We start from the raw sequence: 19,889 nt of genomic DNA, 5'->3' as shown, positions 1-19,889 counted from the left end.
ATAATCAACATGCATCTGCAATATCTAGTCATCTATTATGAAGCAACACAAAGTCTTGACGTGTTAGTTAATATATTTTTCATGTTTATGTATAAATAAAGGAGGGGGGTGATAAAACTACGTATAAATCAAGAGTATCATGGTTACATTATTTTCAGTGAGTGTCCTGGATATTAAATTGGTCCAGAATAAATAAATGTGCCCTTTCTTTCAGCTAATGAAATATTTTCTGTTATCAGTTCTAGTGATGGCAAACAGAACATTTTACAACCCTCCCTGATGCAGAAAGTGATCAAAACAAGACAGTTCCACTACCCGCAAAGAACTGTTCTTTTTCTGCAAGCACATTATAAAACAGGACATGAAGATCAAAATGGACCTATGCACAGCTCTTCACAATAAGCAGGAAACACAGCATGAAACAGGGCAAAAAGCAATTGAAATCCCTGCCACTCCACTTCCCACAAAGTAGCAGCCATCTTTCTTGATTCTCTCTTACCCAAAAATGCCTAGAGATATACATAGTACATTCTTTCCAATCCCTGGTAAGAAAGAGAAGCAAAAGCAGCAGCAGCTACAGGAAGATCTCTTTATTCCCCATTTGTATTTACCATCTTCTGACAAAGTGTCAAAATGCTACTGGTGAATCTGCTACAGCAGAATCTTCAACAGATTACTGATCAGTTCCTAACTTTTTGACTAATGGTGAACTGTCTATGTTTTAATGGATAAACTGCATTTGTAAAGTGAAAACCATACACTGTATGGTTTCTTTGACTAAACAGTATGGTCTGCAGACTGCTGGCAGTTGACAGACTGTACTTTTTGGGCTAAGATTATAAACTGTGCAGAGTACCATGCAATGGTGTACTTAATTCCTAACACTGAAAAGGATTTTTAACTTTCTAACAGTGATTATAACTATCACTAACAGAAAAGGCAAATGAGTTACAGAAAATAACATTAACAAGACCTCCCTAAAAATAGTACACATATTTTTATGCAGGGAAAAAAAAAAAAAAAGCAAAGGAGCAGTTCAGTTTTGGGAGAAACACAAGTTTAGAAAAGTCCTCAGTTAGGAAAACACAGTATCATTTTAGCAGAAAGACATGCCATATTACCTTTGAAATCAGAGCTTCAATAAGCAAAATGAAGACTGATGGTGTCTTGGCTTTTTTTTGAAACGAATAATGGGTAAATTGTTAAGATATTTGTTTGAAATCAAAACAGCATTTTCAACAAATAGAGAGATCCTAGGCTGGTAAATAAAAATTAAGCTAAACAAATAAAACTCTTCTTGTGAGTCCACCAATAGCATAAGTAAAACCAGAAGATGATGTGCTTGCTTCTTCCAACTTTTTGTATTACCGTCAATATAGGACACTCTCTTGGATGTGGAAAACCCAGTCCAGAATCACTGTCTTGTTCAAATCAAGGATTTAAAGTAGTTTCCCATCACAAAATGCCTGAAAGAATTATTCCTATCTTTTCAGTTACAGAAAAGGGAGGCATGAAAGTATCTATTCTAGAAAGAGCCTGAGAGCTAGGACATCAATCATCAATTTAGCAATGCACATTTTACATCAAATGAAGTAACTTTCACCACAGAGACTTCCCTGCAGGACAGCAACCAAGGACTATGCTACGAATCTTTATAGACCAAACAGGTGGTTTAAAGAAATACACAGGACTAAAGAGAAAGCACATAAAGCTAAAGAAAGTGATCTTGGCTCGGAAACTCCACCCATAGAATGAGCTTCCAGAGATATAACATTTTATCCCTGTGACAAAAAAAAACAAAAAACAAAAACAAAAACAAAACACAAAAACCAGTAAAAATCAAAACAAGCACAAACAAAAAAAAAATCAGAAAGAAACTAACCAGACTAATTTCTTACACCAGGAGCCACTATGTTTTTCAAAAACAGCATATCCATCTGCCCCACCCCCAAAAATACACAACAGCAAGGGAAAACAAAAACTCCTGAGAATAATAAGAACATAGGTACTGAAGATCTTGAAATTTTGAAGTGGTAGGCAGCAGCATAAAACCCTGAAATAGAATGCAGCAATTAACACAAGCAACAGAGACAAGATGTGACATGCCTTACTATTTGACCTTTGTCTTTCCACTGCCCTCCAACAATGTCAAGCCCATCACAGAAATGTAACAAGGTGCCAAAGAAAACAAGAAATTTAAAAATAAAAAACAACTTCCTGCTTTCTTTTCAGTTGTTTTCAGGAACCAAAACTTGATTTCTCAAGTAATTTTCAAGTAAAATAAGAAGATGAGCCACTGAAATTAAAAATAATTACAAAATGTCTTATTGCAGACACAACCATAATATTCCCCAAACAGCATACTATAGAGGTACACCTCCTTAGCTTTATACAAGGCTTCTCAGTAGACAATCTGGGAGCTTTGGACTATTTTCTTAATTTTGCTTTCTCATTTTTGCCAATTCCACCACAGAATTATACGTCAACGTCCGTTTTCAGAGTGACTGCACCAAAACTGTACTTTTAACAGGCCCTACTCCAAGATCTTGCTTATTATAATTGATGCTCCTACAATGGTTTGAGTAGTATTAAAGGAAATATCAAATACTACCAACCTAAGCTGCAGAAGTCAAGACTTAGTAGTAGAACCTCAGCTTTAGAAACAAAGAAAGGAACAAAAAAAAAAAAAAAAGGAAGTATTAAAAACACCGTACATGGCTCTGTAGGCACCTTTACTTTGTGGGAATTGCTACCCTAAAAGAACAGAATAAATGTGAATAAAAATCTTGCTTTGAACATAAAGGCCACCATCCTGGATGACTAGAAGAGTCAGGTTCTCCAGAATTCTGTCAACATAAAAGAAACAACATCCAGAAGTAGATGCCTGGAATAGAGCAAAGCTAGCATGCACAATACTTCCACTAAAGCTCAGGAGCTTCACTAGCCAAAGAAGGCTCTCATGTATTTACCCAACAGACCCCATATCAATGGGTTCTCATTCCAGGAAAAGACTTCATTTCAGAAGTGCAGTTTATGTGACAGTGAATATAATAGCCCAAGAAGGTGTGTAGAAGAGAAACATGACATAATCTATTCAGATGCTAATAAATCTGTATGTTGGATACATACCTGTTTGCTAAAACTGTTCAGTTTAGAACCGATTAAAACTGTAGCCTCAATCATTTAATAAATGTCTTTTTTTCTTTGGAAAAAAAAAGATATCCAAAAGCCAACAGATACTTAAGACTAATCCTTTGGTTCTGATACACCCTTAAACTATTAAACTAGATTTCAGCTGGAAAGGTTTTTTTGCAAACACAGTTTACGAGCCTGTTAAGGAAAAGGAAACGGACTTGGGCAATTTTATCTAGTTGCTGGATGAAAAGTTAACACCCTGTCACTAACATCTTTTCTAAAGACATTTACATAGCTTTTCTATCTAAAATGCCTGCTAAGGCAGTCTGTGAAGGAGATAACCCTAGCCAAAAGCATGGAATAGAGGACAAGGAAAATCTTAGTAGAAACTGAAACACATTTACTGTGATACACCTCCACAGGTTGTCCTGAGGGATTGCAGTCTCCAGGAATGGACATACTCAAAACTTAACTGGGCACTGTCCTGGGCAATATGTTCTAGGCTGGGGTGCAATAGATGCTCTGAAGTGATGCCATGATGATCTTTTGCCTTTTCTTTTATACCCCTGTTACACCTTTTTACAACTTCTGTATTCTTAGTGCTTTTTCCCTCCATTCTTGGACTTGTTTGTTCAGATAGGAGACTAAACATTTTAGAAGTTTCATAGTTAGGGATCAGTGTACCCCAGACCCCAAGGTCCTCTCCAGAACACATTCTGTAAACTGAGATAGAACCATCCAGGGGAAGGTTCCCTGGGGAGGGGGGCTCACTTGAGCCTCTCATTTGGGAATCTTTGATAGATTTGCTAATTAGTAATACCTACAATGTTATACCAGATCGATTCTGTGTGCGCATTGCGGTGTGCATTTCGGTGCATTCCACTTGCATGTGAAGCACCTAAGGATCCTTAAAATAAATACCAAGGTAAAATCCCTTTTTCCCTTCTAACCGTGTTTGACTCTTGATTTTAAGACCAGGAAAAGGCATCAAAAGAATCCCCATCCACTCTATAAAAGCTTTCACAACTCTGATTAACAAGACCTACAAATGTTAGGAGACAGCACAGGAACAAAAGAAGTTCTTAGATCTAAATGAAATTAAGTAAACCTCAGCAGATGAAACAAAATTATGCTTAAGAAATTAGCTGAGCAGCAAAAACTTTATATTTCAACTGTGAAGAAGCTAGAAAAACACAACATTAACATCACCCATACATATTTATGCTTTTAAATGGCTTGTCTCTGCACAACGTTTTCACATGAAACATGACCTTAAAATGGATTAACCTTCTAGAAATATTTTATCAGTTGACTTTTAAACCAGTTGAAGAATCTTACTGAAGTCCATTCAGTAATTCAGACCAGTATAGTTCTCATTCAAATCCAGAGTATCGTCACAAAACTTTCTTTACAAGGTTAATCGCCTTAGATAAACGCTATATTGAAAAAGCAGCCTAACTGCCTAAGTTATCACTTCTTTTACTTATTTAAATCTGCCTTCCCCCTTCTTTATGTAATATACACATGCTTAAACCTGTCAAATGTATTGGTGGATTAGTGAAATGGTAAAGCATGTAGATGTCTACACTGCAGTACTTTCAGAGAATCTCTGCTTAGAGATTGCTCTTCACTTTCTTTTATATTTTATTAATAATCTGAACTAAATCTCGAAGACATGCATCCCCTGTCATTAGAAGGATGGTAGATACTGGATTCTACCTAGAGCTGGAGAGATTGCTGCAGAATCTCTCCAGTAACTATCTTCCTGTTCTTTTTTTGCCTGCTTTCCTCCCAGAAAGCTATCTGATCTGATAAAAGACAAAAATACAAGAATGGCAAGATAATATGCAAGAAATTTAAAATAAATACATTTCAGAATATTTTCTGTCTGCTGAGTTCAACACGTGTGGAATGTGTTCATCAAGGAACAAGTAGAAATGCACACACAATTGAAATTAATCTAAAGGTTAAATCAGATGCTTAACTACAATTTGTGTACATCAAGTTATCAAAGTGATTAGAAATTCAGATTTGTACTGTTTACTTCAAAGTTTCTATTATGTATAATGCTCTTCAAAAATATTACATGCTACTAGGTTTTAGTAAGACAGAATTTATGTCCAACTAGCAAACTAGCAGAGCACAGGACTTCCTTCTGCCTCCACCAAATTTTGTCTGATAGTGCATATCTGCATACTAGGAATAGCAAACTATATCTTTATAGAGAGCTTCCTGAACTTCTCCCACAAGACATTGAAAACATCCCCACAGTATTTAACATTGTTCAGCTTTCCAAACAGGATTTCCATTGACAGCTCCTTCTCCCCACAGATCTCCTATGCAATATGTCTTCTCAAGAAGTCTTGATTCTACCCACGGCAGGAATCCAATGCCAACTGCCATGCAATGTCCTAATGCTGCTTGGAGCAGGGAACCTCTACTAACTTCAACATGGATGCTTTCTTCTGGTGGCTTCATCAGCCCAGACCTTCATGGCTTTAACCAGACCACACCCCATGTCAAAATACTGTTTTGGCTACCAGCAAGTGAGAAAGCACCCACAGCATTAGGTGTCACCTTCCCCTCTGCCACATACTTCTGGTGTAATCCATGTGTTTGGCAGAGAATTTTCACTGATTCCTACCACAAGACCTCACACTGCCAACGTTTTTATATTTTCAGTAAATACACCTAACTGTCAGCGATGAATGACCAACTGGAAAAATTAAGGAAGTGTACCTGTGAAGAGAGGCCACAGGTAAAGAGGCAGACGGGGAACTTTTGAAAGTACACCCATAATTCCTCATTAAGCCCTCCCTTCCCAGAAACAGCTTGGGTATATTTGATCCTGCTTCAAGGTTGGAAAGAGATTAAATGACCTCCAGAGTTTCCTTCAAGTCTTAACAATTCTCTAAGATCCCTCTGCCTGTCCATTTTTCCCCGGAGCTGCACAAGGCAGCACCTCGGGACTTTTGCCATTTCAATTCAAGACAACCGTGGCTTCTGGGAGGGTGAACGAAAAAGCTCTCAGAACAGGTGGTTTCATCCAGGGCAAGGGCTCAAGCCCGATTTAATTCATGTCTCGGAGGCGTCGGGCGCCCGCGGCCCTGCTCCTCCTCCTTGCCCGCCGGGAGCGGACGCGAACCCGCGGTCCCAAGCGGGACGCGCCCGCCCCGCCCCGAGCCGCCCCCCGCCCCGCGCTCAGGTACCTGGCAGCGGCTCAGCTCCTCCGCCAGAGCCCGCAGCTCTTCCTCCAGCTCTGTCACCCGCTGCGCCGCCGCCTCCGCACCCCCCGAAGCCATCGCCGAAAGCCTCTCGCCGCACCTCTCGCAAGGACGGCGAGGGGAGAGGAGGGTCCGTGCCTGGCAGAGCGGGATCAGGCAACCCCCGCCCGCCGGCGCCTGGGGGAAAGGGGAGAGAAAAGACGCCGTGAACCACACAAATGAAAACTTTCCGCCGCACTCACCGCGCGGGCGAGCGCCGGAAACCGCAGGGAAGAGAGAGGACGCGGTGCAATGACGTCACAGCGCAACCGCTACCCGGCGAGGAGAAGGGGCGAGGGGCACGTTTGAATTCGCCCGCCCGAGCCGAGGGGCGGCGCATGCGCCATGCGGGCGCTGGGGCGGGCACGGCGGGATGTGACCCGATGCCCGGGACTGGCGCTCCGGGAGCGCAGCTGCGGGGGCTTCTGCCCTGGCCCCGGGACGTCTGCCGCCTTCTTCTAACAGGGCTAGGAGCACCTGCTGTCCAGCCAAGGTGCTGAGCGAGGGATGCTGGAAGTGCCTGGGAACCCAGCGGATCCCTGCCCCTGCTCAGCCGGAGGAGCAGATGTCCCCAGCCGCTGTTCAGATCGTAGATGTTTGCATACGAACCGTACAGATCAGACTCACAGAATGGGTCAGGCTGGAAGGGACCACAGTGGACCATCTGGTCCAACCTCCCTGCTCAAGCAGGGTTATCTCAGAGCGCATTGCACACAATCGTTCTTGAATATCCCCCGTGAGCGGGACTTCAGCAGCCTATCTGGGCAACCCGTTCCAGTGCTCGCTCACGGCGCAGTAAAAAAAATTCCTTCTTATATTCAGGTGGAGCTTCCTGTGCATCAAGTTTTGCCCACTGCCTCTTGTCCTATTGCTTGACACCACCAAGCAGGGCTGGATCCATCCACTGACGCCCTCCCTTCAAACACTTGTGCACATGATGAGGTGATGAGATGTTTCTGGGTGTTCTGCAAGATGCTGAGGCTCCAACATACCTGAGTGCCTTTTCCTCTTTGTTTGTTTCTTTTTTCTCTGAATTAAGTAATAACAATGGCAAGACAAGAGTCAAAAATCTGGCTTTAGATTAGGTCTTGATAGGGTTTTGGGATGCATAAGCACCCTTGTTTCTCAGACAGGTAGATTTTGAGATTTAACACTGCCAGAGTTGGATTTCAGAGCCTACAACTGACAGCAAAGGAAGGCTTCCAAGATCTAACCCTTACAAATATGTGAAATATTTTGGCTGGTGCTATGTAAATGTACTGTGTTTAAGATCCAGATATGTGGAGTACCGGGTTTTGTAAAAAAGGGTTAAATGGTATTGCCAAAGTAAATCCTCATGTAGCCTACACGGGAAGCAAGATGCTCATAAAAAGGATAGACTTTCCCCCAAAAAAATGGATAAAGAAGCTGAAACATGTGGTCGGAATATGTTTTTGCCTGGAAATTGCATTTCACCAATGTCATTATCTTACTACAGAAATATGATACCTGTTTTATACAGAAGTATGTTTTCTTTTCCTCTCCATTGTAACTTTTGCACAGTTTTTGGAGAAGTTGCCCTTAATGTACCACTGTGACAAGAAAGAAAACTCTTAGTGTGTACGTGTACATGCAGAGAAGTAAGAAGGTTTCACACCATGTGAATTAGGACACACATTAAAATGTCCGATCCTTCCACCTATGGCCCTAGCAGAAAGATTCCTGCATCCTTGGTGATAGCTGTGCCTGTCAAAGTTGATTTTGCATCACACCGATGTCCAGGGGCCCTTCTCAGAAGAAGAGAGTGGCTACAGTACTCAATGCCAAAATTTTTTTGCCTAGTTTTTTAATAAAAGTTTTTACTATGACTTTTACTAATATTATCTGCACAATTATGAATGTAAACAGAAAGGTAGGAGACCGCATTTGAGTCTTCTCTGTCCAGTTATATGGAGATTTAAGGAGATTCAACAATTATTGGATCAATACCACATCTCTCCTTAGACCACCCTTTATAATTTTTATAGTTCGTCACTCATTGTATATTGTGTCATCTCACATTTGTGATCTTGCACTTCCTGTCATTTATCTTTGTGTGTTATTAAATGTTCATTTGACCATAATGACCATCACGTCAATTCTAACTTGTTTACATTTTAAACTTTTTCTTTGCTTTTAGGATCTCCTAATTCTCTTCTACCATAAATTATCCCGTCACTATGATTCTATGTAGCCTTCACTTTTTCCACAGCCCTACCTTTTAATAACCGTCTTTTTTGCTTTTCATTTGTTTCCTAATATTTTTGTCATTCCCCCTTGACCGTTTGTTCCCTATTACACTTGGGCAACAAGAAGCTAACCTTACTTAAAAAACAATATGCTTAGATTAACTGCTGAACAACTAGAATGACTAAACAGGATTTAAAAACATTTTCCAAGTACAAGGTCATTCAAAGTTGAGCTGAAAAGATTCAGTTATTGCAGGGGCTAGGCTCAAAGCTTGACAGAACACAAAACAAAAGACTGCAATTCCCTACAACTTTAGAACCTTAAAAGAGAAATCTGTGTATTTAGTATTTCTGTAGACACAACATGTTACCACAATAAACACAAAAGTAACACTCTCCCATAGCAAGATATTTATTTTAAGGACATAATATTTTTGTGTGTCATTTAATCATCATCACATTTGCTTTCCTGCTATTTCATAAGATTATTCTCTATAACAAAGTTTCTAGTTATTAACCCAAACAGTATTAGAATATTTCAGAAACTTTAAAATGTGCAGTTGGCATGTTTTGGTGAATTGGGAGACATTGACTTGTATCAGCGTATTTTGTACATTATATTTCTCCCAAATCTTTGTATTTTGGAACCCTTGCATTTACAGTTATCAAATCCATGAGACTGTTAGGCTAAATTCTTCCAAAACTATCTTCTGTTTGGATTTCACTTTTTAAAAATTAAATAATACTGCGTTTGAATTAGGTCAGCACAAGAATTTTTCCTAATATGTAGCTGTTGAGTAAGCATGCAATTTTTTGTGGCTTTTCCACTTGTAAGACATCTATTTGGAATACATTGCACAATTGAAACCTATTTGTTATGGCTTTTGCTCACTTGCAGTCCCTGTGAAAGTTACACAAATGGAAGTGCTCCCCAAGTTGTTTTGGTGGCAGAAGAAAAATATTTTTTGTTTGGGTTTTTTATTTTGCACTTGGAAAATTCCACATCTTTCTTTGAAACATGTTCATATTACGAACATGTTGCAGTTACTCTCAATCATAATTTCCTTTCTTTCTGTTTGTGGATTTTTTTCCTTATCTTAATGTGCAATAAAAAGTTACTCCATCCATTTTGGCAACCCCCAATACTTCATTATTAGAAGTAAAGAAATGTAAGTACATAATAGATCATTTTCATTTTCTTTCAAACAAAAAATATTGTACTGGTCTGATTTGAATTAAAAGTGTTAAAATGTTATACTTAAGAATTTGCATTTCTCCTTGGATTTTTATGTTGACTGTTCTTGTTTGTCACCAGTAGTTTTCTAGGAAACAGCATCATCAAACAGGTTCTTTCTGAAAGATGTTTGTTGTCTACAGTGAACAACACAAATCAAAATCGCTGAAATGATTTCTAGCAGGTTTTGGCAATGTCCTCAATGCTGTAGTAATTTATGTTTCTCAAGAACATATTATAACCCTAGAAATATGTTAGATCTTATTTAGACAATGAATTCAAAACATACTTTCTTCCAGTAAAAGTTTCTGGATTGGTTTTGTGGTTTTTGCTTGTGTATGCATTCAGGGCTGCAGGAGACATTCTTTCCACTTCTGTGATAGCTGTATGTAATAACATGATTATGGTCACAGGAAGAAGGGAGATTTAAAAGTGCCAAGGTCTGCAAGGAAAAGTAGTATCTGATATTGGATCACCTGTCATAACCAAGAGAACAGGCAGACCATTTAGATGTTAAAAAAATTGCGAACAAAAGTATTTGACCAAATTTATACTTTTTGTTTCCAACTGCTTGTAATAAAAGATACAACTTCAGACCACATTCCTACCATTATAACATATTCATACTGAATTAGCAAATTTTGAAAAAGCAGAGCTGGAAAAGGTCAGCATGGAAGCTTAGATTCACTGATGTAGGGGCCTGGAGTTCCACCACTAGCACAATTCACTTTTCACTCAGTGCAAAGAAAGTGCCATTTTGTTCTCATAAGCAGAGGGTAAGATAGCAAGGAGATTTGCTCCCAAAAAGACAAGAGGTAGAACCAAGTAGCCTCTAAAATAAATTGATTTTATTGCCTTAGTTTACTGCATACTTTTCTACTGCACATTGTGCCTTACTTATAGACTGGGTAAGCATCAATCAACAGGTTACATTCCCCAGAAGGGCTACATCATGATGTCAGAGGAGTCCGTAACATGGCCCTGGGAGTCCCTGTTCCACTTACCTTTGCCATGGAGAAGGCTTCGGTTTTTTGTTGTGTTTTAAATGAGGTCACAGACCTTGGCACTATACCCTTCAAGGCAATGAAAAACACAAGCGACTAATATAAAGTAGGGCATGTCAACTGAACAAAGCATAGAGGGAGGAAGTGATTAACAGTGTCCTGAATGAAGTCTTCCCCACCCCATAGCACCTGCCAGCGATGGGAGGCCTAGAGGGAGGGGCAGACAGCTGAAGGTCATTAAGAGGGGGAAGCAGATTCCAGTGTGGTTGTCCTGGCAGAGGTGTATTGGGTTTGTGTTGTAGTGAACTGAAGAGATGGGTTTAGCTGAGCACTGGGAGTTGATTGTTTCATTGTTAATTTGTTTCGTAGTGAAATTGAACCCCAGAAGGGAGTTGAGCTTTGACCTTGCATGTGGTGTGTAGCCTGTATCATCAACTCACTGGGAGAGCCACATGGTTATGGAAGTGTGGCATGGAAAATGAAGAGCTGAGTTCCGTCGCCCTGAAAAAGGGTGTGAAGAGTACATGGCCACCCAGGCTTAGTAAGTAAGCCATGATCCATGATACCCTTGTTAACCCAAGGAGTGGTTGCTGAAAGGGGCAACACTGTCAATGACCACCCAAACTTTTTAGAGTATGCAGAGGACACAGACGAGCCACTCCCTTCACCCTAGGGATTACAGCTGAGAACATACACCTACACATCCTCTCATTGCATTCATGTACATGCACACGACACAAGAGCCATGAACATGTGGAAGTGCCTTACAATTACCCCTTTTTAATATTAGAAATCAGGTTTGCAACAGTTTGTATGTTTTAGTATTGGACACTGCTGCACAATACTCTGAAATAAACTGGTTTTCAGACTGAGGACAAATTAAAAGTATAAATACTGGAATTAATTAAATAAAAAAAACAGGTTCAATTTAAAAATTGCTACATCTCAAATCTCTGTCATTCAGAAGTAATAAGAGAATTTTGAATAGAAATTTTAAAATAAATGTCTCAGGCAACCTGCAAAATGCATGGAAGTATAGCTTACCTCTTTTTACATGACAGGAAGGTTAAGGTGTAGTCAGGTTAAATCACAGCAAAATGCACAGCAGTAGCATTGATAAAGATGCAAATATTAAATAGAGCATAAATCAGAACCCAGCAATGTTTTTGCTCAGAACAGAGCCAAGCCATCTGATTTTCAGGTCTTTGTTTAACAGTTCATACTGTGTTAAAAAAAATAAAGGCCTTTGGAAAATAAATTGAAACAAAGTATAAGCTAGTAGTTTAGTCAAAAAACATTTGCAGCAATTAAAACACTTTTTCTAGTTTTATCAAAATGCTTAAATTAATGTGTATTATTATGTGTATTAAACACTGGCTCTTAAAGAAGAAAAAATCCTTGCTCCCACTCTAAGATAAGGAGGTTTTGACATCTTGTTATGATATTCCTCTTGCCTCAATTACCTTGCTGATTTCTTTTGCTTGAAAAGCTGAGGTAAATGTCTTTCTGTTTGTTTCTGGTTTTCAGTTGACCATCAGGTTTAAGTTACAGTTATTTACAATCACTTGAATTCAGAAAATACTTCAGATGAACAAGTAAGATTCTATTTTTATTATCTGTGCACACTGTGGCAGTAGCTAAGAGTTACTGGGAGGGCACTTTGTGCTGCAGTATTTCAGTTGCTAACACTGTTCCCAAAAGCACTGTTTGCTATAAATTCCCAGCCCAAGGGAATACAAAACAGATACTGCACATTGCATTCTGGGGTGGTACTGCAGACTCAGCCCAACATGAACTCTTCTTGCAGCCTGAACTCCATCATCACAGTGGGATTCAACTGACTCAATTCACCGAGATAGAGCTCGTGTATTTTGGCAGCGATGCAAAGTTGTGCATTTGAACTTTCCTTTCCTTTCCTACTGTGGTTGATTTTAGAGTAACAAAGTGAGAGTCCATATCTGTTGATTTAAGTTTTTGGGTTTAAAACTTTAGACAGTTTTTACTCAACAGAATTTCTTCCTTTAGAGATACAAAATATTTAAGAATAAGTACTACATAAATATCTGTATTTAAAAAAACCCCACAGAAGTATTGTAATGAAAACTGCATTTAAAATTACCTGGAATCATTCACAAACAAAAGATAATTCCTGCAGTAATTAAGGGGGTTTTCAACACTGAATTTTGATAAATGTGTTTGTTTTGGTTAATTTTCTCAGCAGTGGTATCCTAGTGATGTGCACAAGATAAGAATTGATTTAAGCATGTAAAATAATTTAATTATGTCTGAAGGCAGACAGTGAGGAGGATAGCTTTTCGTGTTTACTCATTTGTGAGGTGGACAGGCAGTTGTCAGATCATACTCAGTTTCAAATTTACAAAAAGCAGAAATAGAATTCTCGTTACACTTAATTTTCAATTCAAAAGGAAATAAACAACATTCTAAAAGAGTGTAAGAGTGGTTTGCCAAGAATAATTACATTCCTTTTTTCCAGAAAATGAAATTTAATTCTTACCAGCTCTCACAATTCTGTTGGAAGATCCCTGTTACTTTCCTTGAAACTCCTTCTGGAGTCCTTTGATTGCATAAGAATTTCTAGGGTTGTTTCTTATTATGCTTTTAGCACTTTTATCCCACAGTATAAAAATATGACCCAAATATGATCTAAGAACTCAAAACCTGAAAGTCAAATATAAATAGTTGTTAGAAATCACAATTTTATTTTCACTCTGACCAGTGGTTTTTGGACACTCCGCATAGGTAACACTAGATATCTCTTGAAAACCACAGATAAAAAAAATAAAGCTGATTTGGTTTTATGACCCAAATAGTGGTAGAAATGTGCTAAATGAAGACTAGATACAGATACTAAAAATTTGATACTAATATTTTTCATTGCTTTAGTTGTCTGAACTTACTACAATATGATATATTGAGATTGTGAACAATATAAAGTAAATATGTAGCCTAGACAGCAATTACATTAGATCATGTGTTGCTTTTACTCCACTTTGTTCAGGGAATGAGGTATAGCTACAAGTAGAAGAATATATGTAGTCTCATGTTGCAAGCTAACTCCACTTTTCATTTAAGTCTCTGTATTCCTCGTGAGTGTCAGCTTGACATCTATCTCCCCTGACCAGTTCTGGATCCTGACCACGTGACTCCTGACCACAGAATCTGTTTTAGAAGTATGCTCAAAATTACGGAAATCCTGAGTTGCTCTGATATTCTGCATGAGCTTTCTGGCAGTATTTCATGACCTAGAATATCCTTTGTGTTATTCAGTCTTTTATCTTTTCTAAGGTATCGTTTCTGAGAATCCAACCAAGTTAATTTAGATGTCACTACTTTGACAAATGACCTCTGAATAATCCAGCAGCAGTTTCAAATACAGTCTTTGCATACCTGGGCCTCTGTCAATGGCTAAGACTTCCACAGAAGCTCTTCCATGAGGAATGTAAGCAGCAAAGACAGTAGCTTCTTAAAATGTTGTAGCTTTATGGATTAGATGATCATATTGGTATAACTTCCAAGAACACTCAAGAAAATAACTAGGGGTATATGAATTCTTATTATCTATGTGCATAATTCTGGTTTTGTCTACTGTAAATAGGGAATACTTATCTGTCATATCTGAAGAATCTGTCATGTATTGTGCTAATAAGATTATTTGTATTTTGCAGTACATTGCAACATTCCTGCCAAATACCTTTATTTTTTTAAAAACAGATTTGGGAAGCTTTGTGCTAATGCCTCAGCTTGGTCAGGCACCATTTTAAACATTTCTTTTGGTGCTAATTATACATAAGTGTGCCAAGTCATGGAGACCCACTTCGTTCTGAAACCTCTTGGTATGACAATAAACTGAGGAAATGTAGTCTCATACATGAGGGTCACTCAGCCTGCTACAAGTACTCACCCAATTGTACAGTATTTATTAGAGGGTGGTTCTGACCTTATGCTTCACAAAAAACTATTCTATTATTCTTGTGACATGCAGCATAGGGGAAATAGCTATTATATTGATTTATATTATGGATGAAGTGTTGTTTGTGGGTCCAAGGTCACACTTGCACTCCCCTGACTGACTCCTGGAAGAAAAGATTTTCAGTGATTGTCCTTTTTCTCTATCCCGCCACTGTGTAGCGAGAAGCTGACATTGGTATTTGAAAATATTTTACAAGATAGTAAATACACATAGGAAACCATCTCTGAAATAGAAGGAGGAATTAGAAGGCCTATATCATCAAATCACACTGTAGATGCACAAAATAACAATGCTTCAATGCCTGGAGGACACCACTGCAAAGAAATATTAAATCTGAAAGACAATATTTATGATAGAAAATTTCAGCAAAAAACAGTAATTTCTCCCAGTAGCTAAAGAAAATCTGGCTGTGTGAATATAGGTATTTGCTCTTAAATAGGCTTCTTATTTTTTAAACATAAAAATACATCACCATGGGAGTTCCAAAAGATAAACTGTGCCTGGATACAGCAGAAGATTTAGTATTCCAGTATCCCAGACTAAATCAATAACTGGCATCTTATCTGGTCCATTTATTGAGAGAACATGATTTGCTTTTTCTTTGCATCATGTTAATGGATTTCTTTTCCTATTGAATAATACCTCTGTATGAATACTGTTTTAAAGCTTATTTGGGTGAACATTTCCTTTGTACAGATTATATACTTATCTAGGATTATATACAGCAGAGTGCTGCTTACAGAAATGCTGTTACTTGAGTCTGTTATTTTACAGTAACCAAAGTAATAAAAAATAATATATTTCACTGTTAACTTCACATAAAGGTTAGGGTATCTATGCAGCCTCCAACTCACCTGGAAAATGAAAATTCTGAATCCACGCATCATTATCAGCATTCAGGGTAGTACAAAAAACTTAAAAACGTGTAACAGCAAGTAATACAATACCTTTCACTGATGTGATTTTTTAAATCATTCTTTTCATTTAAGAACTGTTGGTTACATTGGAAGGAATTGTCATAGAAATTATGGTTTAGAGAACCAGAATTACTGCAGATTAGTTTGCATACATGTTACTGATTTGCTTATTCTTTTCCTTTATCTAACTTGCTGTTTCTTGGACTGGAACAGTAGTTGTTTGCCACTGCCTTTAGTCCCAGTGGACATACTGCCTTTGCCTTCGAGCAAAGCTTCTTAATGAAACCAGAGAATACTTTTCTCTATCTTGGGCCCATGTCTAGACAATATTAAGTATGAGTTGCAGCTCTAATGACCTCCAGGAGGCCCACAACTTTCTTTCACACTCTTTTGCTTTGTATGGCTAAATAAACTTCAGCTATGTGTTTCTATTTATTGCAACATTTTTATTATTATATTTATTGCAAAATTTTATTTAGAACTTTGTCAATTGTCACATTATACCTGTCCTTGATAGGTCTTTTGTTCATCAGTGCCTTTCACTCTGAGCAATGGAACCTCATAGGGTCTATTTACTTTTAAAATCCCTCAGAAGTAAGTGTAAGTATGTGTTTGTGTGTCTGTGATGACTAGGGGACATTAGACCACAAGAGAAATGTCACACCATTCATTGTTTCCTTTATTCTGGCATATGCAGGCGTATTCCTTGACCATTCTTTTCTCTAGTATTTCCTTTCCTTTCCTGAAAAATATGTGTTGTTTTACACATTAGAAACTTGCTATTTCTAAATCTGATTCTTTCTTATTACCACCTTTTGCACGTTTCTCTGTTTTGATCATCCATGCACGTAACATGTCCCCGTTTTCCTTCTCCTTCAACCAGGTCCTTCTTCGAATTTATCCCTGCAGTTATGTTGCTTATTGGGCTATCCTTCTTAGTCAGAGTTGGCCCTCCATGTTCTGTTTTTCAACAAAACAGTATTGACAAATTCTTAGGTAAGCTGGCAGCTTCCTGTATTCCATTCTCCTCCAGTTCTAACCTACACTGTGGACTCCTGTAATCTCCATCTTCTCTTTTTTTTGGAACATCCATAAAATCTTTCCGTGTCTGCACATAGTCACCTTTGTTTGTCAATCACTGTGTGGCCCTGCCAATCATCTTACCACCTATTGCCTGTTCTTTTCTTTGGAAAAATGAAAACACTTTTTCATCCAGTGTACATCAATGGGTTTCTTCTGCTCAGTTGGATGAGTCATCACATCTCTGCAACTATGTAGTCTGTAGTCTCAGAAGTTTTGTTTCTTTCTGATGTCTTGAAGTTGGCTACTAATGAGTTGCAGTATCGTGGCAAGTACTGAAATTTTTTCCTTTCTTCTCCAGACCAGTTACTTGCATCACAAAGTCCTTTTACCTGAGGTAATTGTATAGACTGCACATACCATTTATTTATTTGAGGCTTTAGAGGGCACATGCTGTCTGTGCAAAGCCTTTCATACACAGTATTTCTCATATATTTAATTTCACTAAATGACATCATATACACTACTATCCTAATATAGAGAAGACAAGACCTTCCCATGTGTGCTGGTTTTGACTGGGGTAGAGTTAATTCTCTTCACAGTGGCTGGTATGGGGCTGTGTTTTGGATTTTTGCTGAACACAGGGTTGATAAACACAGATGTTTTTGTTATTGGTGAGCAGGGCTTACACACAGCCAAGGCCTTTTCTGCTTTTTGTACTGCCACAATGGGGAGGAAGTTTGGGGGTGCGTGGGAGGCTGGGAGGAGACATAGCCAAGATGGGTGACCCCAAGTGACCAAAGGGATATTCCAAACCACATGGCATCATGCTCAGGATATAAAGTGGGGGAATAAAGAGGGAGGGAGGATGTTTAGAATGATGGCATTTGTCTTCCCAAGTCACTGTTACTTGTGATGGGGCCCCTGCTCTTCTGGAAGTGGCTGAACACCTGCCTGCCCATGTGAAGTGGTGAATTAATTCCTTGTGTTGCTTGGCTTGTGTGCACAGCTTTTGCATTACCTATTAAACTGCCCTTATCTCAATCCACAAATTTTCTAGCTTTTACCCTTCTAATAGTCTCCTGGATACTGCTGGTGGGGGAGTGAGCAAGCGACTGTGTGGGGCTTGGCTGTCAGCTGGGTGAAACCATGCTGCCATGCAGAAGCACTCACCCACGCATACTCAGTAGTATATGCTGGCAGTAGGTCCATTCCTCCGTACTGCTTCGTGACTTCTGCCTCCTCTTTTTTGGCAGTCACATGGGGGTGCAGTGCCAGCTTCCCTCCCAGGAGTCTTTCTGTGGATTTCACAGAGACCTGGGCAGAGCATGCAAAGCTAAGCACCTTCTGCTCAGCACAACAGCAAAGTGGATGGTGTCTTTTAGGAAGAAGGGGAAAATAGGAGAAGTAACATCTGCTTCAAACAAAATGTCCAGCAAGTACAGTTTACCTGAAAGACAGTGAAACTGTCTCCTTCACTGCTACCATGTTGGCTAGTTTTTTATCCATCATATTGCAATGATAATGACCTGGCTAACAGATGACTGTAGTGCTGATACAGTTCTAAGAATTAAATTTTCCTTCACATCCAGATGGCAGAAGAGTGTAACCAAATGGTTTTTATGCCAATTCACCCTGGCCGGGAGCCTATGCTGAAGGCTACTACAAAGTCCCAACAAAAAAAACTGGATATAATATAAGTATGGTTAATACGGCTTGTCTTAGCATGTTTGGTAATGTTGACTCAGTAAGAGTAAAATTAAAACTTTTGGACACTTCTCATATAAATCTAAATATTTACAGAAAGGAGCCAGCAACTGCCAGTGTGAGATAGTCAACCTGATGAAAAGGGAACAGGAGAGAGATCAAATGAGATCAATTACAAATTTTCCTTTTGGTTTTTTTTGGTCATTGGTTTAGGAGTTTTCTGGGGGTTGGGAAGAGGAACGAAGCTTTATTTCATGTCATCTTCAGTAACCTTAGATATTCAGACTGTATTCCAACGTACGTCTCCTATATGGATTATATGGATTGGTAGTATTGAAAGAAACCATTAAGGTGTGTCCTTGACACTTTCACTTATTTGCAAGAAAAATTGTAACTGTTTTCAGCAAAAAAAAAAAGCCTGTGAAAGAACATGGATCTGAATTATATATTGTACTGTTAAGTGTGGCAATGCAAACTATGTAAATCTATTTTTACATCTTTTGATGCTTTACATCTCATAATATACTCAATTCTTTTTTATAGTACAGTTCTTCCACTATGTTTTAGGGCTTAGGTGATCTCACCACCGTCCAGTTTTTTAAGAATGTACTGCCAGACTTTACTGAGGAACCCTAGTATAGTGCCTGTCCTTATGGTGCTGTATGTGCACAGTAAATCCAGCTTGTCAAATACAAACCCACCCCATAATACATTGCATTCCGAGTAGGAAAAACATTATGTGCACTATAAAGTTGGTCTGAATATGCTTGTGTGACATGTACATGCTTGTACCAACATTAAATCTGTAGCAGATGTGAAGTATTAAGCATCAAGGCCACACTGTAATTCTCAGGACCTCCTTCAAACTGGTCCAAGGTCTTTAGACCTCAGCACTAACAGGCAGCACAACATAACATAAATTGTTAATCTGAAGTCTCTCATGTAACAGGATTATCCTTCCTATTCAAGTAAAAATATAAAAAATAACAAATTTTATTCAAGATCATTATCACTGCATCGTAAGGGTATCTAAACATTTCATAGAAACACTACTGCATTTTTCTCTGAAGTACACTGACAACAGAAAGACATATGATCCAATAGTATAAAATAAAGGGAAGTGTAGTAATGTAGTGGATGTAAGATGTCAATTTAGCTAATATAATTTCATACATTTTCCAAACACTACAAAAAGAAAAGAGAGACAAAGGCAGTATTGGGAATTCTAAATGGAAATCCTGAAAACAATATATTATTAGAAAGTAATGCATCACTAAGAATAGTAAAGCTGAGAATAATTTGGGCCCATAACTAAATAGAGGGGGACCTTAGTAACAGAGGATACAGAGAAGGCAGATTTTACTGAACACTTTTTTTGCACTGGACTTCACTGACAAGACCAGTCCTCAGG

General features: G+C 38.6%; 1 protein-coding gene across 1 annotated transcript in view; it reads right to left on the bottom strand.

Moving 5' to 3' along the window:
- The window catches only part of CNTLN (centlein), a gene marked incomplete at both ends in the record, with an annotated part of 190,581 nt that extends 184,144 nt beyond the window's left edge, over positions 1-6,437 (bottom strand). Inside the window, 1 exon segment of the mRNA XM_082301670.1 lies at positions 6,345-6,437. Coding sequence (XP_082157796.1) covers positions 6,345-6,437 — 93 coding nt within the window.
- Between the last annotated feature and the right edge of the window lie 13,452 nt (positions 6,438-19,889).

This window comes from Coloeus monedula (assembly GCF_965178545.1).
Source record: "Coloeus monedula genome assembly, chromosome: Z".
Taxonomy (NCBI): domain Eukaryota; kingdom Metazoa; phylum Chordata; class Aves; order Passeriformes; family Corvidae; genus Coloeus; species Coloeus monedula.
The sequence above is the reverse complement of the archived record's forward strand: the minus strand, read 5'-3'. Positions and strand labels throughout refer to the sequence as shown.